General features: G+C 50.4%; 10 protein-coding genes across 10 annotated transcripts; 4 read left to right on the forward strand and 6 right to left on the reverse strand.

Moving 5' to 3' along the window:
• Positions 1 to 681: 681 nt before the first annotated feature.
• Positions 682 to 2265, forward strand: CI109_107094 (uncharacterized protein; the record flags this gene model as incomplete). The annotated part of the gene is made up of 7 exons (XM_032003551.1): positions 682 to 1011; positions 1071 to 1158; positions 1221 to 1448; positions 1498 to 1547; positions 1613 to 1695; positions 1760 to 1884; positions 1955 to 2265. 7 exons carry the CDS (start codon positions 682 to 684, stop codon positions 2263 to 2265), a joined length of 1215 nt encoding a protein of 404 aa, XP_031861964.1.
• A 1401-nt stretch (positions 2266 to 3666) lies between these two features.
• CI109_107095 (uncharacterized protein) lies at positions 3667 to 5854 on the forward strand (the record flags this gene model as incomplete). Its single annotated transcript, XM_032003552.1, has 6 exons — positions 3667 to 4129; positions 4245 to 4392; positions 4497 to 4717; positions 4777 to 4909; positions 4973 to 5139; positions 5205 to 5854. The coding sequence occupies 6 exons, from the start codon at positions 3667 to 3669 to the stop codon at positions 5852 to 5854; spliced, it is 1782 nt and encodes a 593-aa protein (XP_031861965.1).
• A 645-nt stretch (positions 5855 to 6499) lies between these two features.
• Positions 6500 to 8909, reverse strand: CI109_107096 (FACT complex subunit POB3; the record flags this gene model as incomplete). Its single annotated transcript, XM_065967961.1, has 11 exons — positions 6500 to 6717; positions 6781 to 7085; positions 7136 to 7276; positions 7322 to 7444; positions 7499 to 7723; positions 7772 to 8153; positions 8213 to 8318; positions 8386 to 8467; positions 8587 to 8692; positions 8792 to 8821; positions 8885 to 8909. The coding sequence occupies 11 exons, from the start codon at positions 8907 to 8909 to the stop codon at positions 6500 to 6502; spliced, it is 1743 nt and encodes a 580-aa protein (XP_065824033.1).
• Positions 8910 to 9290: 381 nt separating this feature from the next.
• On the reverse strand, positions 9291 to 10667 carry CI109_107097 (uncharacterized protein; the record flags this gene model as incomplete). The annotated part of the gene is made up of 2 exons (XM_032003554.1): positions 9291 to 9943; positions 10007 to 10667. 2 exons carry the CDS (start codon positions 10665 to 10667, stop codon positions 9291 to 9293), a joined length of 1314 nt encoding a protein of 437 aa, XP_031861967.1.
• A 1300-nt stretch (positions 10668 to 11967) lies between these two features.
• On the reverse strand, positions 11968 to 12768 carry CI109_107098 (uncharacterized protein; the record flags this gene model as incomplete). The annotated part of the gene is made up of 1 exon (XM_032003555.1): positions 11968 to 12768. One exon carries the CDS (start codon positions 12766 to 12768, stop codon positions 11968 to 11970), a length of 801 nt encoding a protein of 266 aa, XP_031861968.1.
• A 467-nt stretch (positions 12769 to 13235) lies between these two features.
• On the reverse strand, positions 13236 to 14287 carry CI109_107099 (uncharacterized protein; the record flags this gene model as incomplete). The annotated part of the gene is made up of 2 exons (XM_032003556.2): positions 13236 to 14164; positions 14281 to 14287. 2 exons carry the CDS (start codon positions 14285 to 14287, stop codon positions 13236 to 13238), a joined length of 936 nt encoding a protein of 311 aa, XP_031861969.2.
• Positions 14288 to 14669: 382 nt separating this feature from the next.
• On the reverse strand, positions 14670 to 15864 carry CI109_107100 (uncharacterized protein; the record flags this gene model as incomplete). The annotated part of the gene is made up of 4 exons (XM_032003557.1): positions 14670 to 15205; positions 15275 to 15606; positions 15667 to 15762; positions 15824 to 15864. The coding sequence occupies 4 exons, from the start codon at positions 15862 to 15864 to the stop codon at positions 14670 to 14672; spliced, it is 1005 nt and encodes a 334-aa protein (XP_031861970.1).
• A 309-nt stretch (positions 15865 to 16173) lies between these two features.
• Positions 16174 to 17117, forward strand: CI109_107101 (uncharacterized protein; the record flags this gene model as incomplete). The annotated part of the gene is made up of 5 exons (XM_032003558.1): positions 16174 to 16192; positions 16251 to 16288; positions 16459 to 16516; positions 16858 to 16925; positions 17088 to 17117. 5 exons carry the CDS (start codon positions 16174 to 16176, stop codon positions 17115 to 17117), a joined length of 213 nt encoding a protein of 70 aa, XP_031861971.1.
• Positions 17118 to 17530: 413 nt separating this feature from the next.
• CI109_107102 (uncharacterized protein) lies at positions 17531 to 21015 on the forward strand (the record flags this gene model as incomplete). The annotated part of the gene is made up of 13 exons (XM_032003559.2): positions 17531 to 17687; positions 17832 to 18280; positions 18403 to 18547; positions 18618 to 18672; positions 18859 to 19243; positions 19385 to 19487; positions 19554 to 19688; positions 19748 to 19767; positions 19824 to 19886; positions 19947 to 20477; positions 20558 to 20624; positions 20690 to 20703; positions 20776 to 21015. The coding sequence occupies 13 exons, from the start codon at positions 17531 to 17533 to the stop codon at positions 21013 to 21015; spliced, it is 2364 nt and encodes a 787-aa protein (XP_031861972.2).
• A 681-nt stretch (positions 21016 to 21696) lies between these two features.
• On the reverse strand, positions 21697 to 25013 carry CI109_107103 (uncharacterized protein; the record flags this gene model as incomplete). The annotated part of the gene is made up of 4 exons (XM_032003560.1): positions 21697 to 22548; positions 22606 to 22821; positions 22907 to 24220; positions 24276 to 25013. 4 exons carry the CDS (start codon positions 25011 to 25013, stop codon positions 21697 to 21699), a joined length of 3120 nt encoding a protein of 1039 aa, XP_031861973.1.
• Between the last annotated feature and the right edge of the window lie 1548 nt (positions 25014 to 26561).

A 26561-nucleotide genomic window follows, 5' to 3' on the forward strand; every position in this document is an offset into this window, starting at 1 on the left:
TTCATTTATGCATGACGTGATTCGGTGCCACGCGGGGATGTTCGCCATCTGAGAGAGTCTTTACACAGCGGAACGCCCGAATCCACTTCAGACCTACCCTAGTGTAGGGGCAAACGGTGAACGAGGCGCGCCACACTACAGATGGGTCGATAAGATACTGCATAATCTCGTCCTTCACGGTCATCGCCGACCAATAACGTATGGATTACGCCATCACACATGTTGACCATGTCACGCCATCGTTCCAGTCATCATAATCATCTTCTTTGGCAACGATACAACGGACTTGTCATCTGACCCAGCACATCACAATCCATATGGATGGCCGATCACCGAGACGAGCACGTCTCCGGTCAGATATCTACCTATGTGAAACGAAACACACAAATTTAATAGGCTGTGACTTGCGCTTCCCCTTCCCCGCCTGCGTGAGAAGACAGGAGGTTACCATCTGTCCGTCGGGCTCTAGGAACACATATAGTCATACTCGCATTCAGGACGTGTCGTTTTTCGTCATGTCACGTCAACGAGAGATGCATAAGCTTAGCAATCAGTCGGTCATGTCCGGTCGCCTGTTGGTCCAGAGTCTGCCGCATATAACAGAGTCACATACAACAGCCGTACACACCTTGTTCCTCACGTTCACACCTTTATCTACCAAGAAAACTCTGACAACTCACCATGGCGCCCATCGCTATTGACACACCCAACGCCGTTCAGGAGGAGCGATCCCCCGCTGACGACATCGCCGATCTCAAAGCCAAGCTTCAAGCTTCCAAGGCAGATGTCATCCTTCCTCCTGACAACACCCTCCGTCGATACCAAAAGGCAGGAATTGACCTCTCCAACGGATACCCGTACTACCCTCCCAAGCCCGACTACGTACAAGACGTTTCAAAGCTGAGGACTGAACTTAGAGAGTATGTCGACCCCGGAACTAGGGCCGACAAGGAGAAGAAGGCATTGTTCGGTGCTGCCAAGGAAGTAAGGAACTTGACCACTTATATTGGTGTGAGTGCATTGCAACACCTCAGAGGAAATGAGACTGACGAGTACCGGTTTGCGGTCAGACTGAGATCGTCGGTCTCCAACTCAAGGACCTCAACGACAAGCAGAAGGATGAGCTTGCCCTCCTCGTCGCTGAGCGGTCCGTCGTCTGTAAGTTATTCCTCCAACTCCCGGACGCAGGTTGACACGATGCTTACCATCACCTCGCTCAGTCTTCCGAGACCAGGACCTCTCTCCTCAGCAGCAGCAGGAACTCGGTCTTTACCTCGGTCACGGCGAGATCGAGCGACACCCTCAAGGTGCCCAAGTGCCAGGTATCGGCGGTGGTGTCACCTTGATCTGGGAGAAAGGGCAGAAGGACAACAGGTCGGCCAACAGAAGTCACAGAGTCCCTTACGGTAGTGGACAATATGGCTGGCACACTGACTTAGTGCACGAGGGTAGGTACTACTCACTGAGCCTCCTGTTTCCATGCTGATCTATCAACAGCCTACCCTCCTGGATACACCCATCTGCACCAAGACACCGTTCCCGAAGTTGTAGGTTCATATCATCTGTATCCTGCCACCGTATCGGCTTCCACTGACAACTTCCTCGCTTCTAGGGAGGTGACACGCTCTGGGCTTCTGGATACGCCGCTTACGACAAGCTCTCATCCAAGTTCAAGAACATCGTTGACGGTCTCAAGTGAGTTTTGTGTCAGTTCTACGTACCTCGCAGTCAGCTGAATGTTGCGTGGTGTGACTCACAGCGGTATCTACCGATCTGCTCACAAGTACAAAGACCAAGAGAACAGCGACGCCGATGCTCAATACGTCACTCGGGTCCACCCTCTCGTTCGCACTCACCCCGTTACTGGGTGGAAGGCTTTGTGGGGTGAGTCGAGCCTTTTGTCTCTTCACTCAGCAGATCAATGTCGTTGACTAAACTGTGTCTCCCCTAATAGTCAACAAGGCCATGACCGTTGCTATCGAAGGTTTCGATAAAGCCGAGTCTGATCTCCTCCTCAACTATCTGTACGACGTCTACGAGCGATCAACCGATATCCAAGTGCGATGGCATTGGACCCCCGGAACATCTGCGATCTGGGACAATCGAACCACCATCCACACTGTCTCGTATGATTACGATGGTGAGAGACATGGGACCCGAGTCTCATCGCTTGCTGAGAAGCCTTACTACGATCCCAAATCCAAGTCCAAAGCCGAGGATTTGCAGTTACACAGATGGACAGGCGGGGATTTCACCAGGTACTAGGAGGTTGCACATTGTCTATTCACAAACAGAGAGAAGGGGATTGAGTCGTTAAATAAAGTTGTACATGGTTGATATTGCCGAGAAGAGTCTGGAATGCAACGGATTCGTCATCGTAAGGGTCAAAGGCGGATACATCGTATCGGATCTCGCCGTTTCAACCGTTCATACCTTGAGCACTGCAGCAAACTGGGGCTCACTCCGCTTCAGCGGTATGAGAGGTACACTTACACGTCCTACATCGTGACGTTCGTCACTGACAACGTCATGGTGAGGGATCTTATCGTTCGTATTACAAGACTCGTCTCGTCGATCAGACATGTTCGGGATAATCGGATATCTCAGCTCAGATCTCGCTTAAGTCGGCCGTACCGATTGATTCCACAATTCGTATCGTGTTTGGGATGGGATTGACAGATGAGTCGATGATTCCGGCCGAGATAGAAGGGGTACTACCCCCGTGTTGAGCATCGCATGGATCTGAATAAAGATGGCGTTCCAAATGTTAAGAGATCCCATCAAATCGAAACAGGAACGAATGACGCAAAAATGGTACTTTGAACGTTATGGTCCCGTGGATCAGTCAATTGTTCGTATCAGGTATGACGTGTCCCTGCATCATTCGATGATGGTGAGGTCGTACAACAATGAGGAGGGCAAGATACTACACCGATACTGGTTAGTTCTCCTCTGGCAGTGGGGGATGGCATCGGACTATGAATAGCTCAGAGATTGGTCCATGGCCTGTCCAACGTTGAGAAGGAAGAGATCCGCAGTCTAACAAGATTAGGCGCGACGGAATCAAACGTAAAGTGCGTTTCACCGTTAGGGCAGACTCGGTCAGATCCTCCGCGCTACGATAAGGCGGAAGCAATCAACCCCAAAACAATTGCGTTCTTGGAACAGGTCGCCCGAGTTACAAACCTTGATGGTTACATCGATCCCAGTCCTGACAGCGACAAGCAGCCAGTGTTCGACAGTACCCGCGACGCTTTGATCGTCAGAACAACATCCAATTTGTATTTAAGAATGATGAGTGAAGACCCGATGGTATATGTCTGTTTGACCACGACATGACCCGAAGCGATAAAAACAAATTTTGACCCTGAAATCACACCTTGCCACGTGGTTTAAGCCTAAGTTACCGTCGGCCGCTGTCGGAAGTGGAGTATTAAATGTTGCTATTTTTCTCGTGCGGCCGCGGTGGTAGATGGTGATCAACAATGGCGTGAGAGAACATTTTTGTATACTAGGTGGTTCCTTCACGCCAAGTGGGACGTATGAGGTATGTGAAGGTGCACGGTGCATGCATCATATATAAGACAATGAGTAGGGTGCATCTCCCCCTGATCATTCCATTACTCGACTTTATACATCTCACGTTTTAAAACGTTAACATCAACAATGTCGCCGTTAAATCGAACATCAACATCACCAATAGCTAGACGGGTCAGCATCGCTGAGAACCAGAATGACGCTGCACTCGAACGAGCTCATACCACCTTCGCTGGTCATCACACCAAACCTCCAGCGGTCGGCGATAACAGTCCCATCAACCCACTCGAACGTACCACATCATCAGCGAGTCATAGACATGTCCCCGATCTCGCCTTCCCTTACATCACCACCGATACAACGCGTGGTGGTATCACCGACGAATATAGAACAGAGACAGCAGAAGGTTACATCAGTGTCGATGACCCAGATACAGGTCTGAGACCGATGCGATCTCGTGCATCCACTCTGCACGGTGATAGATTCGTCCTTCACGACAAGGAGAAAGGTGGGATGGGAAATATGAAATTGGTAACATTCCGAGAGAATGATCCGGAGAACCCGAGGAATTGGAGCAAATTCAAGCGATGGTGTAAGTACCAATGTCTCACCATTCCTATCATTTTCCCACACCAGACCCACGTAGATCATCGTCTAGCATCCCGCTGACCCTCTCCACTTGGCTTTCTTCCTTCCCGCATTCACAGACATCACCGGTATTGCTTCTGCCGGTGTCATCCAGGTCGCCATGTCATCTGCCATTGTCACCGGTGACTTTGGTGATCAATCGGAATACTTTGGAGTATCACGAGAGGTCATCGCTTTGACCGTCTCTCTGACCGTTTGTGGTTTTGGGTGAGTTCCTTATCAAATAGGCGTCTAAGCTACACTTGGCGGCGCCTAGCTGGTCAGTCAATCATGCGGTTGTTTCACTGACACGCGACTTTCTCCTTTGGTAGTACCGGTCCATTGTTATGGTCACCACTTTCTGAATTACTCGGTCGACGTCTCCTCTGGGCTGTTCCAACTTTCGTCTACATCATCTTCAACATCCCATGTGCTCTTGCGCCCAATATCGGATGTCTTCTCGCCTCTCGATTTATCTGCGGTTTCTTCGGTTCAGCGCCATTGACATTAGCCGGTGGTACAATTGCAGACGTTTGGGGACCTGAAGAACGAGGTGAGTTTGAGATGCAATGCATGGCTATCTTCACGACTTTGCTGACAGCCCATGCATAGGCTTCGCTATCGCTATCTTCGCTGCTGCCCCTTATACTGGTCCCGTCATCGGTCCATTGATCGGCGGTTTCATCGGTAAATATGCTGGATGGAGATGGCTCTACTGGGTCAACATGATCGCAGCGGCTGTTGTGTGAGTGATGTCAACCTTTTGTCATGCCAAAATATCGCTAATGTCTGTTTTTATAATGCCTAGTTGGCTCGCTGCCCTTACTATGCCCGAGACATTCGCCCCTGTCATTTTGAAGAAGCGAGCTGCGTCACTTCGACACGACACCAATGATGACAGTTTCGTTACAGAACAAGAAGTCTTCCGAAAGCCATTGAACGAGATTGTCATTGAAACGTTGATCAGGCCATTCGGTGAGTGTGTCTCAAGTACCTCACAAATATGGTCAAATAGAAGCTGATTGTTTATTCTCCCACAGAAATGCTCGTTACCGAACCAATTCTTCTTCTCATGTCACTTTACATCTCACTCGTCTATGGTCTGCTTTACGCCTTCTTCTTCTCCTTCCCCAAAGTCTTCGGCGAAGATTACGGATGGGACGATGCCAAGATCGGTCTTACTTTCATCCCCGTCTTCATCGGTGTCGGTCTTGCGCTTGTCGTCACTCCTTTACTCGAAAAGGGTTATGCGGCGAAAGGCGATGCTGTGACTCCCGAAGATCGATTACCCGGTATGCTTATCGGTGGTCCATTCGTCCCTATCTCGCTATTCATCTTCGGTTGGACTTCTCCACCTTACGTCGCAGCCGGTGGAGGTTCATGGGTCGGTCCCTGTTCGGCTGGTATCCCATTCGGCTTCGGTATGGTCCTCGTCTACTTTTCCGCCAACGCCTATCTCATCGAAGCCTTCCCAGACTATGTCGCATCCGCTCTGGCCGCCAAAACAGTCGTTCGTTCAGCTGCAGGCGCTGCCATGCCATTGTTCATAGTCCAGATGTTCCGCAGGCTGGGCAACGGAGGCGCTGCGTCGTTGCTAGCAGGCATCGCGGTGATCATGGCGATCATCCCATTCGCGTTTGCAAGATGGGGACAGTCGATCCGGGCGAAATCAAAGCGTGCCGCGGCATAGGAGGAGCATTGGTAGTAGTATGGTTATATATCATTATCATAGAGTACATAATAATACGTTATAATTCAATCATGCAATTCATGTTCATGTAGAAAGTTGCAGAAGATGGGAGGGTGAAGGCGCCACGTTCAACTGATCACCAAGCAATTCATCATTGAGCGTCATGAGTCTACCTATGGTATGCATGGTACTTGCATTCGGCGGCAATGGACGCACATGGTATGAATACAGGCACTCGCTGTGAGCTTGAGGGAGATGATGTAGAGTGGGAGATGTAGATATGCTGGGAGCGTTCATATAGTCGCAACATTCCCGCTAAGAAGAAACGCGGACGTACGGACTTAGGGTATCAGGTTAGTGGTTGACTGTCATAGATATAGAAAAGATGAGTATAACGGAAACCAATGAGCCTTTCGCTCGTTATGGGTATGGAACATCTGAGTGTTGAAAAGCGGCAGACAGTATGCATTTTTGGAAGGCTCTGTACATTGAATCTACACTTTCGCCGCTTTTGAGTATTTTGGCGCCCTAGCTACGTCTTCAACAGACAAGATGAATGATACAATGATACATGAATGTCTTCTCTCACCCAACATGCTACTGCAACTATGACGAATATGACATGACTCTTCCAACCCTGGTCTGCTACTCCTCCTTCTTAGCCTTCTTCTTCTTTGGTTTCTCCTCTTCGCTCCCACTCCCGCTCGCTTCCTTATTCTTCGCTCTCTTCGCTGCCGTCTTCCTCTTCAATTCCTCCATGTATGGATCGCTCGCATCTGATGCCATGCCAGAATCGTCGTCGTCCGAGTCTGACTCGCTAGGTGATCCGCCATCGGATGAAGAGCCTTGGAAGTCTTCGTCCTCTACGGAACCGGACGAACAGTCAGCCAGCCATCATCAAGAAATAGGACAAAGTCGCGACTCACCCGACTCATCCTCATCATCGTCCACGGCCTTCTTCGCCACCTTCTTCCCCTTGTCCTTCTTCCCTCGCTCCTCGTCTTCTGACGCAATGCTCTCCATCTCCTCGTCGTCATCGCTCAACGGCCCATCAATGTCCATCACCGCCTCTTCCATCTCGTTCTTCAGTCGCACATTCTTCGATTGCAGGAATGTACTGATTGGCGTGACTTCCTCCTTGCTAATCGCGCTGAAAACGTGGTCCGCTGCGTCGGTCTTGGATACCACACGCATGTCAAAGGTCCTGGCCGAAGCGATACCGCCGCCGACACTGTGTGAGAGTTAGCGTCCGGATCGTTACAAACTATGAAATGCACTAACCGAGAGAAAGAGATGCTCTCAGTCTTCGAGAAATCGATGAGAATAGGCTGTTTAGCGATGAAGATGAGACCCTTCTCAAGGAAGTAGAGCTCTCCTTGTACAGCCTTGACGTTCGCCTTGATACCGTTGAGTCCTTGAGCACTGCAAGCAGGAATTAGTAATAGCCAAAGTAAATCACTAACTCACTTTCTGAAACTGCCAGGCGGTGTAACCTTCTTCCCCGTCAAAGACTTGAGAACTCGCGAGATGACTTGGAAGGTCGGTGCCTCGTACTTTCGTTGCAAGTCGGGATACTTGGCGATCTCCTCACTACAAAAGTCAGCTCGAGTTGCCGTGCTCGCAACTTACTCTGTGAGGTTCAACTCCGCATCCACCTCTTCATCCTTTGGCCACTGAGCAACCAAGAAAGGGTACCGTGTCGCACCTTGTCGGATGGGTGGATCGAGACCGAGAACGAGCTGGACGTGGATATCGTCGAGTTTGGGAAGAAGGAAGATACGATGAATGGAAGTGAAAGGAACACGGTAGTCGGTACTTTTTCCGAGCAAGCGGAGGGAGTCGGGGTAGAACTCGAGGGAGAATCGTCCTCTGCAATGGGATCAGATGTGCGCAGTAGTGCAAATGCTAATCACTCACCTGGGTGTTAGGACAAGGATATCCTCAAACACGACAATGCTATCCCCAACGACTGCTCCAATATCCGCCTTCTCCTTGATCAAGTTGTGGAACGCATCCGCCGCACTAATCTCATTTCCATCCTCATCCAGCTCTGTCTCCTCTCCATCACTTCCCGCATCACTCCCTTTACTCTTCATACTCTTCCCGGGGACGTAGAAACGCATCTCGACCAGCTCGTCAGGTGGACGCTTGCCGAGATCTTTGGGATCGTGGACGGTAGGAGTAGGAGGATTGAACTCGAGGGCGACTTCGTTCTTACCGGCGATGTTTGAATTGCCCACAAGGGAGAGGGGGATGTCGAATGATGTTTTGCCTTGCACTTGGAAGACGATGTCGTTGCCTACGAGCATTGATCAGTCAACATCAGAGGAGAATCATACTCGGTGTAGCGGTACTCACCTGACACTTGGGCTTTTCCCCAGTTCCACCCTTTCAGACTCGCATCTCTCGTCTCGAGCTTGATGTTGAAGTATTCATCGAGCGTTCGCTTGAGCTTGTCCAAGTCCTGCAAGAATCATGAGGGGTCAGCTGAGTCTTGCAAATGAAGCCTTGTAAGACTCATCGCCACTCACATCTCGCTTGAAACCATCAAATGTGATTCTAGGCTTCTCCGCTTGTCTCATAGTCAATCGAAGTTGGAAGTTTCGAGCGACTCTGCAGTGGTAGCAGATGTCAGCTCAGGCTAGATGGTCCTCAATCGTTGGAGCGGTGCTCCAGTATAACCAGTACAGACGGGGACGATGGTGTACAAGACACCGGATTCCAACACTCACCGAAACCAGGTAGCATGTCTAACATCATGTCCACTATACGTCGTAGGGTTGTTTTCCTCGCTCTCATAAGCTTTCCATCCGAAACCGGCAGCGTTGAATCGGAGTTCTACAACGGGCCAAGGCATCAGAAGTTGGCTCGCGACAATGAGGAGTGTGTATACAGGAGGGCTAGGGAATGCAGAACGAGAGAGAGAGGTGGACTCACTGCCGACTTGAGCTGAATCGCCGTGGAAGACTAGGAATTAGAGGTCAGCTCGGCAGATCCATGTATGACGCTGCTTATGATGAGATAACGCACTGTTTTCGAAAGTGACCGTGGACATGGTGCGTGGTCTGTCCCTGGTAAGTGGAATATGATAGTGAAGAGAAGAAAGAGTATGAATGAAAGTATGCAAGATGTAGAGTTGAGTAATGTTGAGAGTGAGTGAGGATGCAGGCGCGTGGCCATGGTGGAAAGATGGAATTTTACGCGTCAACCAGTCTGAATGTGGCACTTTTGATATGGTGGAGGATGATTCCTATTTTGCATCATATTGATCTATATACTTTGTTTGCGTATCTCGATGAAAAGCTCGCTATATAATATAGATAGGAAAGATAGGGGGAAAGATGCGTCCAGCGCCCAAAGATGACAAGAGAAGAGATGGAGGGAGGCAGTGTACATATAGGAAAAGAGACTAAAAACCAAAATTGTCCAGCTGCGATCACTCGTCATCCAGATCGTCCAACTCCATTTGTAACACCTTCAAAGCCTCTTCCATCTCACTGATCTCCTTCTTCTTGACCACCGCCATCTTGGGTTTCCAATCGACTTTCTTGGTGGCGGTAGATTTCCATCCGATCGCAGCGAATTTCTCTTCCAATGCTCCTGAAAGGCGAAGTTCTTCCAGAGTTTGTAGGTCGCCGACGATGGGTTCATTGCCGATCATGATGATGGGGTGATCACGAAGCGGAAGACCGAGTCGTTCGAGCACAGAGAGCAAGACAGATCGGTCGGGTCGAGCGTGGCATGGGACAAAGGTGGGAAGTCGAGATGATCCATGAGTCGATTGGAGCATGTCCAATACGTCGTGGGGCAATGTGGGTCGACCATTCCCGCCGTACCAAACGACCACGTCATCGTCCCGTTCAGCTTTGAGCTCTTCCAGCCACGCGTTCTCAGCGTGACCTCCAGCAGGACCGATTTTGTGAGCAGCGATACCGAGAATAGCATTCGCGTCAAGGGGTTGTTGAGGGTCGATCCCGGCAGGAAGGACATTGTAGGCAGATGACAAAACGTATGATTGGAGAGCGAGCAGTTCGTGGGTGGAAGGAAGAGGTCGAGCAGTCAATGCCGGTCGAGTGGTTTTGGGGTGAGCTGAAAGGGAGAATTGATGTCAGCAGGCGTTACTTTTGTGCCAGTGATGGAATTACGACTTACGTGCAGGAGCAGCTTTGGGTTGCATGGTAGCACGCTTCATCATGTGGACGGCCTTGATTTGGGGAGGTCTGTAGTCCCTGTCTCGAGCTGCGGTCCAGCTGTCGATCGGACTCTCAATATCCAAGTACGCCGTTCCATCGGGGGACATGGCCAGTCGTCTTGACGCGCCAGCAGCTCGAAGACTCGGTATTCTCGCTGCGGGGACAAAGACGAGGATCAAGATCGACGAGACGAGAAGGGACGCGAGGAACAACAAACGAAGAAGAGGTTTGGGGAGAGATGAGGGAATAGGCAGAGGAGAAGAGGGGACATTAGAAGGGACGTAGGGAGGAGATGAGACGAGCTTCTCAGAAGGTCTCTGCCGAGGAGTGGAGGGTTCTCGAGCGATAGGGGTCGCCTCCAAGTCCATGTCGAACTCCTTTGCTCGGGAAGGGTAAGACGAGGGATAGACATTGTCGTTCAACGTGAACCGACTTTGCTGAGGCGTTCGAGGAGATCGCACCTTCAACGTCGACCCATCAAGGGAAGAACGAGGGATGAACTCGGTCGGATGCAAGAGCGATTTGATACTGGTCAAACCGTGGTTGGGATCCTTGTCGACCGCGCGAGATGGGGGAGAAGGAGGAGGAGAGAAGAGGAAACTGTGGATAGGCGATGACATCGTGTGGGGGGTGTAAGGTATGAGTGTATGTGTAAGGTGTCCGGTGAAGTGACGGCTGGCTGTCGAAGCTAGGCTGCGTGTTTCGATTCGGTCAACGAATGAATGTGAGTGAACTGAATACCTTTCAAAGGTGTCAGGTAAGTCGAGATAATATAAAGCAAAGTAAGTGAAGACAATAATGATAACAGACTAAGAAGCTGTATTCATCATCAGCGGGGGGTAAACAGGTGCATATATATACATCAGTGTCAGACGCGACTGGCTTCGAGCATTCCTTAGGCCCTCTTTTCTGTTCCTGGAAAGAAAAGAAAAGCAACATCACGGTAAGCTTCGCTGGAAAGTTGACGGACGCGGTGAGCACAATAGCAACAACAAAGATCAACGCGTAGAGAGTAAGGGTTGCCCTCGCGTGCTTTCCGAATACTTTAACGCTTTACCCTTTCGCTGATCCTCTAGAGCGCTGCTGCGAGGGCTGATCATTGTGAGGAATGAGGATTGGAAGAATAGAGGAACGAGGAACGAGTAGGGGGGAAAGAGTAAAGGGGAAAGTGGCGTGGTGGTGTGGCGTGGCACTACGCGTAGATTCCGAGACGCGTTTATTGCATAAACTTTGTTTTGCCGAGACATCCACTCGTCTTTTCTTACGCGTTACTTTTCACATTGGATGGGAGAATGAATGGCTGTGAGGAGAGGTTTCCCGATGAACATTAGGTAAATATGATTTCATTACTCCGTTCCAAGCCGTACCGAAGCTTGGCAGATATGACTAGCAGTGGTAGTCCGAAGATGAACTTTTCGGCAAAATAGCCGGCGAACGGCGATTACAGTTAACTTGCCAAACTCAGCGCCTACCACCATTCTTATGATGCTCAGGTGCGCCGATAACTTATGTGCGAGGACAAAAAAGGTCGTGACCCTCTGGGAAGTTGAGTGACAGCTCCTTCCGTCGGATCCCTCTATCGTGCATAGCTGAGATGGACGGAGGATGGAAGCCATCTTCTGTTCTCGCCACAACGACATGTGATACAGCAGTATGATATAATCCGACACATGTGAGCGGTATATGCGCTGAAAAAGCTTATTGACGAGAAACCTTAAGAACTCAAGAACATTCTCGAAGAACCGCATGCATGTCGTGTCCTCTATGCTCAACTTGGCTGTCATGTCCAAAGTACCACTAATACTACTGCAACACTCAACTGCTAAACGTTTGATACCGAAGCTCACGCCACCGTCACCTCGCGAGACTGACTTCCGAAAGAACTGAAATGATGACCAAGACTTGCAAGAGGCTGACCTGTCATTCTGAAAGACGATAGTGTCCATGGTTGACTTCCATCGTCCGAGCTCGATGGCGGGGCACAAAAGTGATTTTGCTTCCTCGGATCAAAGACGGCTCTGACCCCTCGATCTTGGCACGAGTCCAAAATGTCGGATTCGACGAATTCGTGTTTGCAGATCCACCATGCGACATCTGCTCCCTCCAATCCATCAGCAGCCGTATCTCCTCATTGACGATCTCACTCGCCGCTCTGCTCTTCTGCAACTCCTCTTCCAGCCTTCCATTCTGTCTCTCCCACTGCTCATGATCCATCTCCGTGCCAGTTCGTTGACTCTCCATCCATTCACTCAACAAATCCACATTCCTGATTTTTTGATCCTCTCTCCTTCGTCCGCCGCCCAACTGCTTACGGACCTGTTTGACAACCTTCTTGCGATCCTGAGCACTGTAACCCAACTCAGAGGCGAGAGTGTTGAGCAGTTCGTTCCGAGTATGTTCGAGTACATTCATCTCCCGACGCTGGCGTCGAAGAGCGCGACCGGCCTCGTAGAATCTCGCGGTTCCCTGGCCAGATGTACTGGAAGTGGGAAGCTTGCTCTTTTTGAACACATTTCGGAGACGGACACGTCGGTTCTGTTTGGTTGTACCACCGGACCCAACAGAGTCCTGAGAGCTGCTGCTGCGAGAACGGAAAGTCCAGGGAAGCAGGGATCGATCGCCACTGCTTCCCGAAGACGATGTGGTGAACATGTTTGTAGTCGTGCGATCTTGGCTGCCGTGGCTTGGTGTGGAGCCATAGCTTGATATGGGTGAAGACATGATGTAGCTGTTGTTGTGTGGGTTGTCAAATACAGTTCTTGAATTGGAGTATTGAGGATGTAAAGAGTACAAGGACGTACATGATCACAGCGCCTTCCACTCATGTATGACAAAGCGACTGTTGGGTGTGAGTGTTTTCGTCATAGCTTATCCTTTCACGATCAGAGACACACAAAGGATGTGCAAGCACGTAGAAAGCGCTAGACTCGACGAGTGAGCACTTCAGTGCAGGGCCGACGTTGCCACCCGAACGATGCTAATATGGACAATGCTCGCAGGTCCTGAGTTGACTTTGATGCATCCATGTTGAATGCAAGTGGACCTGGGACTATCTTGTGCAAGCAGACAGTCATCATATGATGGCAGACGTTACCCTATCTCGTATATACATATCGACTGGCAGCTCCTACAGTATCAACGTGTTCGCGTCAAGTTGATCAAGCGTACAGTACAAAAAACGTCTGAGATCAATACGCTGGCACCGCCGGTGTCGTGGATGGAGGACCTGATCTCCATTCCGCCGTTCTCCCTGATGAGTCCGACCAATTCCCACCCGTTTCCGTGCCGTCTGAATTGTATATGCGGGACTCTGACTTCCATCCTCCATCGGGATATTCCTCCCTCACCTTGACTTCTTTGTACGAGTCGTTCTCACCAACACCGACAGATGTTGACACATCGGTACTGTTGCCCTTCCGAGTCGGTTTGGGAGGATGTGTGCGTGTACGCCAGTTCTCGAATCCTTTCCTGAGGATCTCGTCCCTCTCACTGTTCTTGCTGCTGTTCTCTCTGTTTTTCGCGAATCTTTCTCTTGCCTCCTCGAGACAATCTTTCGGGGCATCTCTAAGACGGTCTCGACTCTTCTTCGTAGCAGTACGAGAGGACGATGACGACGACGACGTTTTCGATGCTCCTGGGAATCGAGCACCCCAAACCTTGTCGAAACCTTCCTTATACTGACAAGTCCATTTGTGCCTCGACCACTGATCCATCTTCCCAAACTTCTCTTTACCCAGCTCGAACAACTTTGTCGCTTCCTGTTTCTGAGAATCGGTCATTTCCTCGTTGATGTCAGGATGGACCTTGAATTCTGCATCTTTCTTGCCCTCAAACCATGCGCCGGTGATGATGTCATGAAGGTAATTGCGCACATCGGGAGTTGAGGAGGACAAGTTGGAAAGATGAGATTCGACCTTTTTGCTGAATTCACTTCCGCCTTCGACTTGGGAGTCGAATTTAGATGATCGATATCCTCGACGAGTCAGTTCGGCGGCGGTGGCGATTGCAGACACAGCACCGGAAGAGGGGCAGCTCTTGTCTGGTGACGAGGCGAGGGTATTGGTGGTCGTTGCGACCGAATTCATTGTGCGGTGGTATGGGTGGGTAGGTACTTGATCTGTGAATATAGTATGTGGTTTGAATTGACGTTGGTATTGGGAAAAGATCGGAAAGGGTGGCGAGTATCTTGGAACCCACCGTCTTTATAAGTACGTTACAAATGAGGAAGCGTACCAGGCATTCGTGCAGGTGCTTCATATCCCCCCTGCGCGTGAAAGGTAATGAGTCCATCCTTTGTAGTTCGTCATGCCTGAAGATCACGTTAGTTGGTACCATGCCGGAGCAAGGAATGTTCGAGTAGCTATCCCGTGTTTGTCATTGAGATGGTCATGCACACGATTGTGAGCGTTAAATGGACTGCTTGGTCAGCGGTGCTTGCGCCACAATGGAAACTCGCCGCAGGTCTGTTGATGCAGGAGACGATGCAAATATACAGTATACATCAATCAAGTCTGATGTGATAGACGAATAGGGTATCAACTTAACTCATTGGTAGCTTGGCGCCCCTTGGTTTGAACCGCTCTTCACGCCGTCGAGCGATCCCTCATCGCGGCTCAGTTACCCTACTTTCTCTTGCCCTTGCCAACCTTGCCAACAACCTTGCCCTTCCCTCCATCCTGTTTACCAGCAAATCTGACCGCCTTCCTGACGTTCAGACCACCCTCGTCGCCTTCTCCACCCTTCTTGACCTTCTTGGGTTTTCCGACCGTACTTTCCACTCTCTTCAACACGCCCAAAGCCTTTTCCTTCTCACCGTCGAATCCACCCGAAGTGACCGTAGGTTCAAACTTCCTCTTGACTCCCTTGACCTTGGGTTCACCATCAATCTTCTCATCGAATCGACCAAGAGAAGCTGTCGACGTCTTGGAGATAAGCATCGATCGTTCGAGTTCAGCTTTTCGCTTGTTTCGAGAAGATTGTTTGACCGCTTGTGAGTCGGAAAGAGATGAAGAAGGTTTGGCGTTGGGGTCTCGAAGAGCGGAGATGGGTTTGGGGGCATTGGCAGCAATTGATACGTTGGCGGCATGTTGCTTTTCGTTCTTGGCGATTCGAGCTTTTCGTTCAGCTCGTGCAGTCTTAGCGGGATCCAGATCGGCACCTGGAAAAGCAGCAAGAATCAGCTCGTATCCCTATTTGCAATGTTATATCAAAGAAACGAGCGACTCACCCTCTCCCTGCTTGACCTCGTGCAACCATTGATCCTCCTTCTCTCTGTTCTTTCCGCCCATACCCCATCTGGGCACGAACTCTTGCTTCTCGTCATCCCAAACGTCCTTGTCTCGCTTCTTATGACTGATTCCCTTGGCCGCCGCGAACCTCTCCCACTTCGTAGGGGGTTTGGGCTTCGGCAGAGGCTTTTCTCTAGGCAGTAGAGTAACAGGTGTGGGGAGGGTGACAACAGGACCTGAACCACTTGACTTGGTAGGAAGAGTAAAGATTGCGGAGATCAAAGCTTGGGTGGAGGTGAGTGTGAGTGCGAGAAGGTGAGGATTGAGGTTGCTGTACATGGGGATAAAAGATCAGCATTACCTCTGCGTATCCAGAATGCGAGCTACTCACGCATACTCCTCGGGGTCGACGGGTGTGTTGTCGAATGCGGCAAGAAGACCGGCATCAGTGATGATGGGGTTTGCTCGGTCGAGAACGGCTGTTGAGCTACGGCGAGGGGGAAGGTGGTCAGTTGATAGCAGATGGAAGAGGTTCACGTATGACTCACTTTGCCGCTGCGAAATCTGCTAACTCTTGAGTGACGTCCATGGTGATGAGTAATCTAGAGTTGATGTGTTACACAAGCAATGCGTGTATTCACAGAGATCAATGAGATCAAGTGGACGTCTGAAACGAGTGAAATCTTGACAAGTGCAACACAAATGTGATATCTCGGGATAAAATATAATAAAATGATGATGAAAATAATACTCACTAGTGTCGGAGCAAGACGCAGCTTCCCCCCCTCCTCCTCACTCTCCCCTCTCCACCAATCATCCCATTTTCATCTCTTCTCATATCATCAACACCCCCTTCTCCACACCCTCACCACTCATTCAACTCAATCTAACAGTCAACATGGAAGCTTTCCTTTCGCGTGAGTCGAGATAGCTCATCTCCGATGCGCATCGCATAGCTGACTCTTATACCCGCAGGACCCAACAAGATCAGGGAGAGGCAGATTGCCTTGCAGGTGTGTTGTTTTTCCCATACCCGAATCTGGAGCGGAGATGTCAAAGTGGGAGATATGGTCCGAACACGGAGGCACGATTTGGGAAGACAGACGTTCTGAGAGATGGATGGAGAGGAGGAAGGCAGAATGATCAGCAAAGGGCGATATGCTAACCCTCCGCTCTTTTGCAGAGCCAGGCTGGTAAGGAGTTTGTCTACCTCCGAGGCCCCAGGCAAAAGCTCTGGTTCCGTGAGTCATGTGTTACTTCATATACACCATATCATCCAGCAGTCCCAACACAGCATGCTGATGAGTGTATTCCTCTTCCATGTTCCCCCTTACATTCGTCTTGACACCTTCACCTTCTCCCATCCGCTGTCTCTGAACCAATCACGTTCAACCGAATGGTGTATTTTGTCAACAACTATCATTTCTTCATGATATGTCGAACTCATGTTCTATAATGCGGCTACTACGTATTGGCTCTCGCAACATCTCTTCGCATCGTCTTTGATTCGAATTCACTTCACCTTGACACCCATACACACTTCACGACCAACCGCTCCACGCCCTCACCTCCCGATCTACAGGAGCCTACATGACCCTCTTCACCGTCTCTTTCGTCGGTGCCAACTTCCAGCTTTTGCAATACGTCCGAGTGAGTATGGTGTCCCATGACATGTGAAGGAACGATTCACTGACGAATGATCTCTGTTTTCCTCCTTCTTTCCCATCTTTGCGAAAACCTGCGTATATCGATTACCAACACTCGTCCTTGCGCCCACTCTGCACTCGCTACTGTCTCCATTACAACCCACAGGGAAAGGCAAAGAAGGTCGGAGAGGAGTAAATGCAGAATTGAAGGGAGCGAGTGTTAGTAGAGCCAACACAGAAACCCGGAATATTATATGCATATCGTGTGATAGGGGAGAAACCATACTACCGACGGCCGGTTGCTTGACCATTTGCGGATTTCTGGGCGCCAAAAGGTCGACCGTCGACACTAAGGCTATTCACGCTGTTCGAGCAGCAAGTTTTTTCCAATACTTTGATACTCGTGCTGTATGCTGGACACAGATGCAAGTGGGTTTCGCTGGAACCTGGAACCAAACTTTGAATCAGCAGTCAGCAGTCAGCAGTACCAAAATAGACTTGATTCAGTGACGTAAATTAACGAGAAACAAAGTCATCAGATGTCACAATCTCGCTTCTCATTTCATCTCTTCCCATCTCTTCTTCATTCTCTTCAGACTGGTCCTTCACATGTTCGTGACCCATCTTGGTCCGTTCCGTCTGTTACTCCCTTCTTCACGTATCTCTTCTTCGCTCGTCGCAATTGCTGCAAGACAAGTCAAGATGTCAAGTCCGGAATCGAATTCTGCTCATGGAGGATTGCACAATGTTCGCTCGCATCGTTCTGGTGAGTGCTGTGTTGCTACTGCCATCCTAGATGAGATAGTAGACAGACAGACATGTGTGCGGCTCTCCATGCCCTGGACTCAGTCTATGGCACGGTGCAATCTTAGTTGGGTGGAAAACTAAATACAACTTGCTTCTCTTGTAGGCAACTTCCACACACGATCCTTGGCTGCACCCGCTCACCATGACGGATCCTCTTCGTCCGATCTACATGACCCTCCCCCACCCCACCGCTCACATCATCACAGCGGTCATCGCTCATCACATCCTCAACCTGGTCATTCGACATCTACCTTGAACATCGATATCGAAGCTAATCCACTTAGCGATGCTCCCTCAATCTTCTCCAACCGATCGCCTCTATCACCCAAATCTCCAAAATCAACACTCAGCGGTGCCAACGCTCCGCCCGGTGGAGGCTTGGGAGTAAGGCATAGAAGGAGAACACATCACAAACATAGGGATCCGACTCAGAATAGGTGGTTGACAACGAGCGCCGCAGCGGGTGGAACGGGTGATGAGCCGGGTGTAGATGTGAAGAGTAAGAGGGATGAAGAGGCTTACGGTCATTTGAAGGCGAAGACTCATGTCAAGGTGAGTTTCAAGCCGTGCACAAACCTGCAAGCCGATCCATGCGTTACAATGGCCGCTTGTGATGGTCTTGAAGCTCGACTAGGATCCCTTAACGCTGATGGCTTGATCGACCATTCAACCAGGTCGTCGATTACTCTTCTAACCCGAACGAAGATGGGATGAACCTTACTTGCGACTTCCCTGGTGAGCGGCTCAGAGAATGGCTCGATGGTGAACATGGGAAACGAAGATTAGGAGAAGACGGGAAACCCTATGGTGTGCGATGGAGTGAGTGTGGTTTTAATCAGAGGCTAAGTGTAAATTCATGACGTACGCTGATATGGTTGTTTCTCACTAGTCCACGTCGACGGTGTGAGCTGGGAGGTCGTGAAGACCCTTGTGCTTCATTATGGGTGAGTGTAAAATCCTATACTACTCCAGGACGACACAGAAGCTGACCTGGTGATTGTCATCTCCCTCCCCCTTAAATCAATCATCCCTCTCGCAATACGTGCTGGCCACCACAATCCTGACTGCTATTCAATAACCCTCATCACTCGCAACCATCTCTAAACGTAATCCTCGCGATGCTCATCCAGACTGCATCCTCTCGCTGTCGAGGATTCGCTCCGAGCGACCAATACTCCTCGATCCAAACTCGATTTCTACAAGAACCATCTTTACCTCCAACTTCTCATCCACCACACTTCTCCTTCCGACGAAGCTACCCTCTCTCTCATCGCTGACGAGATTGCAGAAGGAAGAGCAGGAGCAAGCGTTACCAATTTCGCAGAGACGGACGGCGAACAGACTGCTCCCGAAGGCGATGGGGAAAGCACTATCGGTAGTACGTCTGCAGCGAGGAGAAAGAGTGGGATAAGGGACTGGTTCTCGAGCAAGAGGGTGTTGGCGCAGTTGCCAGAAGGCGTGGAAGGCGTGTTTGAACCCAGTGTCGTCTCGCCAAGATACGGTGGGAGTAATAGGGTGAGTGGTCAATCGGTTTTGTGCAGTGAACAAGTCTGGGGCAAGCATCACGAAGTTACACGTCCGCTGTCATGGCTCGAGGCGGTCATCGAGAGCCTGAAGAGATGGCAGAGGAACGCAACTAATACCTTTGGTTCGTAGACATTCGAAAAACAAGCCCATACCCTAACTGTGAACGAACTGAGCGCCAAATACATGGTACCCATCCGTCGAGGTATCCTCAGCATATTCATGCTTCGTGATGGTGAGCTCTATTACCATCCTCTCCTACATTCGTAGAACTGTGCTAACGACGTCGCCATGCTCGTAGGCACACTCATCTCCATGGACGCAAAGCCAACGAGAGAAGTACTCGCTCCTATCTACGATCGATTGTCAGACGAGCAGAGTCTGTTGAGAAGATCAGGGGATGTCAGTATGCTCGCTGAGGCTATTTTGGATACCGGTGAGTGGAGTGTGGGCTACGAGATCTGGCGGAGAGGTACTGATATTACTTGCATTTAGTGGTCGATCTTGCGATTGAGGTGAGTCGGATCGACGGTATTATCGTTCCGCTAGAATCTCACTTATCCTTTACCAGATCTCACAAACGTTCGAAGCGGAAATCTTAAAGCTCGAAGCGTCTGTTCTTGTCGACCCGCAGGTATGTGCTTTGCAGTAATCACGGGTGGAATGTTGTGCTTATGGTTTCTGTGGTTTATAGATGGAAACAGTTCGTCACTTGCACGTCTTGTCATCGCAATTGATCCGACTCAAACGATCTCTCACCCCACTCTTACACGTATGTTACATCGTTCGTGATCAAGATATTCAACGGTCAGCAGCAGCCAGTGCCGTCGCCAGTTCTCAGAGAGACCGTGCTGGACATGCGAACAACGGTCTTTCATTCAACGAGAGTCATCACTTGCTCGCTCAACCAGCTCCCACATCAACGATGGGATATACGTTTGGTCAACCGTACCCTACTTCGGGAACGAGTACGCCAATTGGACGAGCAAGCTTCTCAGGACCATCAGGTTCAGCTGCGGGTATGCCTCAACCAGATAACGCAAGTGTTTTGTCATTGGCGATGACTCCTTCCAACACACTCGGAGTAGGGGGGACAGGAACAGTTGGATTCTTCACGCCTTTGACAAAGGTGTATATAGGAGACGTGATTGATCATCTGGAGATCATCGTGGGAAGTCTCGAACAGTTCGGAGCGACCTGTGATCATTTGACAGATTACGTTTTCGTAAGTGGGCGACGAGTCTCTCACTTGGCTTGGAAGGATAACGCTGATGAATCTTGCCAATGGTCGTGGTGATCGTGTAGAACGTGTTGAGTTTCCAGACGAATGCGTCGATGGAGAGATTGAGTATTGTGACGGTCGTGTTCTTGCGTGAGTCCAAACTACCGAATGTAGGAGTGAACCTAGGACTGACGAACCTGATGGGTAATACACAGCTTTAACTTTCATCGTAAGTGGTCACGATCCGTGATAGTTGTGTTTCCAAGGTGCTGACTATTTGATGACCTTTGAAACCCTGCAGGCTTCATATTTCGGTATGAACTTTACAGGCTTCGACCAACTTCAAGGTCCCGTCTCCTATTTCTGGAAAGTGGCTATACCATGTACAGCCGCATTCTTCCTCACCTTCAGCTATGGTTATATCAAGGTCCTGGCGGAGACGAGTGGGAGGAAGATCAGACGATGGAGAAGGACGAGAGAGGTTGGTGCGAGGCCCGGTCCCGGTGTGGCAATGAGAGCGAGGGGAAGAAAGGGTGATTAGGAGTGGAGGGATGGGTAATCAAGTTCTTTGACGTGAGAGAGTAAAGGGGCGGAACGTCCGAGTTGGGGTTGCTGGGGCCAGGTGATGCTTAAGATGTAGGTCAAAAAGCTGTATTAGTGTATCTCATGAGGCAGAAATTGTGTCTCGAACGAAATGATATGTATCGTCTACGTATGAAGACACAGTATTCTGCTACTGCCGCAGTACAACGAATTGCTATTGTCTCGTCGTACTTACATGGGTCTCATTCACACGGCGTTGCAATCTTTGCATTCTGTTGCTTCTCATCTACCACAACCACAGATCCACTATCGCAATGAGGGGAGAAACGATGAATGATATATACCAAAAACGAAGGACGAAGGACGAAAAACGAAGTAACGAAGAAACAAAACGCATTGACTAGACTACGATGTGCAAAGTACCATGATTGGGGGATGGATATGTAAAAGGCAAGCCCTAAAACGAGCATAACGAGACAAGATGTATAATGTATGAGAGCAGAAGGCGAGCTGTTGGGACCATAGACAATGATGTTTTTGTAGTTTTTGTTTTTGTTGATATGCTGACAATGATGATTCTGAAACAGATGCGGGAAAGCAGACGAAAAGAATGAGTGAGGGTGAACACAACTATCGAGTCAAGAAAACGACCTCCTCCACCACCTTCCTGCCGCCCCTCTTACTCCCTCTTCTCTCCCCAAGCACTTGCTGCGCCGTTCAGACTGCCCAACGGGACACCACCGCCATTACCGCCAAAATCGAACCCGTATCCATTCCCACTGCCCATCTGACCCATTCCGCCTATCCCTCTGCCACCAGTCCCAGCAGAACTTGAGACCCAGCTGAAGGGTGTTCTGATTGGCGAAGAAACGGGACTGAATTGCGATGTAGCAGAATTACTGCCTACACTGGTCTGGCCACCGAACGGTTGGAAGGCCGACGCTCCCGAAGACGAAGATGACGGTGTCGGGATAGGAACACCACCAATCGGGGATAAGGGAGATGGACCGTTATCCGCTGAAGAGGGCTTGATACCCGATGAGTTCGACGGAGGTTGACTGAAGTATCGCGATCGAGGTGAGGTCGGATTAGGGAGGGATACGTTGAAAGGTTGAGCAGTCGGTGACAAGCTTGTGCCTTGCGCTTGACCTTGAGGCTGGAGCGAGTTACCGTTCATATCCCTTCGCAGATCAGGAATAGGCGCAGAAGTCGGTTCTCGACTAGGTCCACCTTGAAGTTGAAGGCCATATGCAGGGTTTGGACCAGCCGACAAAGGCCCATGTCCTCCCAGACCGTTCCCATTCATGTTGGTGTTAAGACTCAGACCGTTGTTCGCGTTTGGACCTGCGCCACCTGGCAAAGGATGAGCCGCTTGAGCTGAAGGAGAGGTCATTGACATCCCAGCCAACGCTACGGTATGAGCGATACCACCGAACATGGACGTATTCAAAGCAGAGGGATGGGCATTGCCTCGTTGTCCGAGCGAATTCTTGGAGTACGACAATCGGATACCACCCTTAACCAGACCGCCCTGCGATAGCGATAGGATCAGCATTTACAAATTGCACATCGATGGCGAGTCACTCACGAGGTTGTGTCCGTAAAGATCCTTGATTGCCTGGCTGGCATAGGGAACTTCCTCGAACTCGACGAAACACATTGGTCCATTGATCTTCTGTCGGAAGGACATCCTCTTGAATCCTGCACAGCGAGAGAATAGGGAGCGAAGGGATTCTTCAAGGAAATTTGGTGGGTGAGTGGGTGGCGAGATAGCGGGAAGGTTGCCGACGTAGAGTGTGTTGATCTGTGAGATTGCAATTTGGGTTTTTGTCAGCTAAGCGTTTCGACCATACGGAGGAAAGACGCAAGGTTCAGTAGAAGATACGTACAGGTGGGTTTTGATCAGCCGGATTGGATCCTGACAACAATCCTCTTCCACTGTCCGACAGATCACTTCCTCCCGGCGGGCTTGTTCCATACACTTCGTGCACGGGTCCTCCTCCTGCTCCCCTACCAACAGCAAAGCCACCACCTCCACCTAGACCTAACGCACCACCGTAGCCCGGTGCATTGCCCAGTCCTTGTTGTCCTGGACCAGCAGGACCCCTTCTTGGGGGTTGATTATGGTTCAACCCATCCATGATGCCCATTCCTACCGCACCGTTCACACTCCAGCCTTCCAATTCATCCGCTTCCTCAGCTAAAGCAAGCAAGGCCTTCGAATCAGTGGGGCGTTGAGCGGGAGACTTGACAGACAATGATGGCGAATTTGATGCGTTGGACTGAGAAGACGAAATGTTATTGCTGGGCCCGGTGTTGGGTTGTGTAGGTGCGTATTTGGATGCAGAGGATGCAAAGGATTGTTGTTGCTGTTGGGAATTGGGTGGATGAGAAAGTGTTGACGTAGATGATGTCGTACTGCCTTGGTTGGTGGTTTGAGTTTGAACTGGATTGACGGGTGGCGGGTTGGAAGGTGGAGGCATAGCTTTCGAGTCTTCCAGACTCTGTCGTTCTCTTTCTGACAAGGTCGAACTTGGCCATGCATCCCACGCTTCCCTAGCTGTCGGCGGAGACTGTTGCGCCGATCCACTTTGAACACCAGGTGGCAGGTTAGGGTTTCCGATGCCGTTGACCGTCGGAGCAGTTCCGCCAATTTGACCGGCCGCGTTCACCAAACCTGCCAATCTGCCCGATCGTAATAACAATCCCATCAACTCCTCCCCTGAAGTCGCTCGTTTTGTATGCAAGTTCTTCTTCGCCATCTCTGCTTTCAAGGTGGCACCAGTCAAGGTGTCGATCTTTCTCCCTTGTAGATGTTCTTTCGCAGCGAGAGCGTCAGCTCGTGTCTTGAATCGAGCGAAACCAATCGTTTGTCGACGAGTAGGGAGAGGTGGATTACCGAGCATGGGTCCCGAAGGTGCCGATGGTGTCAGCGATATCGCTGCGGACGGTGTGGTGGACGCCGAGGTGGATGCAGTAGCGGCCATCGACATTGCTGCCATGGCTTCCTCTAATCCCTGTTGTCCTATGGGAAACTCGACATGTTCTCCCGCAGCAGCTTGAGCGCTCTGATATGCGGCCAACTGGGTGAGTTCGGCAAGGAGAGTAGCAGCGGGTTCTCGGCGTGCTGATCCGGAAGGGAATTTGAGTGTCGCTGCCTCGAAACCGGGCGAGAATGTGAAGATGTTTTGGAATTCTCGCTCCTGTATAACGTTCATCAGTCATCTCGGTCACATTCGAGTTTGTGATTCCACTCACCGCCATGTCGTCTGGGAACCCAACGACGAAGATCGTACTGATCACCTCTTCATCTTCGCCCCTGTCGTCATCCCTGTCTCTCCGATCTCGTCGCCTTTCTCTGCTTTCACCGAGTGCAGACCCCGGACGCGGACCCAATCCTTGGGATGAGAAAGATGAGCGGCTACCAGGGCCGTATGCCTCGATAGGATTTGGCGGTAGTTGATGTCCATTCGGCAGACCTGCTCGACCGTATGGTAGAGGTGGTTGACCGTTGAATCCTATCCCTCCCTGTCCAGGATTGCCTCTCCAACCGTTTGGACCTGGAGGGCCGTTCGGCCAAGGTCCCGGTAGCATGCCTCCTGGTCCCATCTGTAATTGTTGATTCATTCCCAGCATCCCTTGTCCTCCTCCACCTGGTGGCAGCGAATGTATCGGATCTGGCGCCATGGCGTGCTGAGGAGGCGGAACGTAGGGTGGTGGATGAGGCGGTGGCGAGGAGGTGAGAGGGGGTAAGAAAGCTGGAGACACGTTTTGAGAGTAAGGTCCAGGCGTTTGTTGGTACTCGTTGTATTGCTGATTTTCTCCATACATCCGTGCCGGATTCCCTTCTCTACCCGAAGCTGAGCTATGCGAGACCCCGGATGCAGCGGATGAGACTCGAGGTGGACCGTTGGGCGGGATGGATAGTGATTGATAATGCGAGTGGGACGATGAGGAGGGTGTTGGCGAAGGGAGATTTGAAGGTGGTGTCGCCATTGTTTTTTCGGTTGTTTTCAAGGTGATGCAGTGTATGTAAGATGCTGAGATCGATGCAAGAAGCGTTTGAGATGGTTCAATAAGGTGGATGCTTTATGTTGAGCTGTTGTGTGTCGAAGATATGGGATCCGACCGAAGACCGAAAGTGAGTCGATATCCTCGATGCGTTGTTGCTGTCCTATCCTTCACCAAGAGGTCCTCTTTACTTCTACTTCTTCTCGCTCCCTTGAATCGTGTGATGTGCTATGTGTTTGTAGTAATTGATGGTTAGTATGTATAAGAGATGAGGTTGAGTGATAATGAAACGGTAGAGAGGTATGTCAAAACAAGGTCCGTGCACGAGGTGGGAGTGTGGGGGGTTGTAGGTGTGTCGGCGTGATTGTACTTGCACTCACGTATTATTATCTCACCATGCACGATGTATTCGACTGATGATATGACTCTATGGATGGGATGCCGTTGGATAGGGTCGTGTTTCAAAGAGTGGTGACCAATGTAAGTATGTATTGTGATGTTGATGTTGATGTGGATGGTTGATGATTGAAGGGGTTATTATTGATTGTTGATCCCATCATCAATTACAATTACGCGGCGGGGGGCGACAACATGAGGGGAGCAGGGTGAAGAGTAGTAAAGAGACTGACACGTCCCTTTTGGCATCACCTCACTTTCACTGGGCTGTACTGTACTGTACGGTGGAGGGAGAGGCCGAGAAGAGGGGGAATGTGCAGTACGCGGTGTTGACCGTCAAAGGGGTTCAAGGGACCCCCGAAAAACAACAGACGGGAATCAGATTCAGGGTCGGAAATACGGCGATATTGTACTGTGGCGTAATGTTCAGTCGCGCATTCGCGTGGTGGGTTTGTAAAACACGTGGCGCAGCCGAGTTGTGGGGCCCATCGTCCTAGATGTCCACCCGCTCGGATAACCTTGTCGAGGATGATGAGAGACACTAACAGAGGGAGTGACGAGTGTTGGTGCATGAGGGACTGATGCTATCGAGCTCGATGAATGGACACGGGATTGTTGAGCAGTATACAGAGAGACGGTCCTGTTCTGATCAGCCGACAGGTGGACAAACGCACAGCCCTCCTTCCACCATCATCCTGAGGCGATTAATCGACGTCAACTCCAGTACTGCTGATGAGGAAGGAAGAGGAACACCGAGGCCGCTCACCATTGGTTTCAGCTAGCAACTGTCCCTCTAATCAGAGCTGTGCGTATCACTCGTAACTCTGGTCATCTCCTAGCTTTAGAGTTCTCCTACGAGCTATGATAAGTCGACTAAAGCAGAACAAGTCAATCATCGTAGCTCTTACTATGTATTGCAAAGGTATAGACAGGTGTAAGGAAATCAAAATTACACCGGTAAGAATGAACCCAATCCGCCCCATCCCGGTTAAACGGAAGGGGGACGGGAAAATGATGACGTCTACATTTCTTGCCCATTACAGGTCAAGCTGGAAATCCTAATGAACGTTTCTAATCGTATTAGAGCATATCTGTAATGAACTGCTGTGATCGGTCTATGTTCGGCGCGCCGTTTCA

This window comes from Kwoniella shandongensis, chromosome 14 (genome assembly GCF_008629635.2).
Source record: "Kwoniella shandongensis chromosome 14, complete sequence".
Classification (NCBI taxonomy): Eukaryota; Fungi; Basidiomycota; class Tremellomycetes; order Tremellales; family Cryptococcaceae; genus Kwoniella; species Kwoniella shandongensis.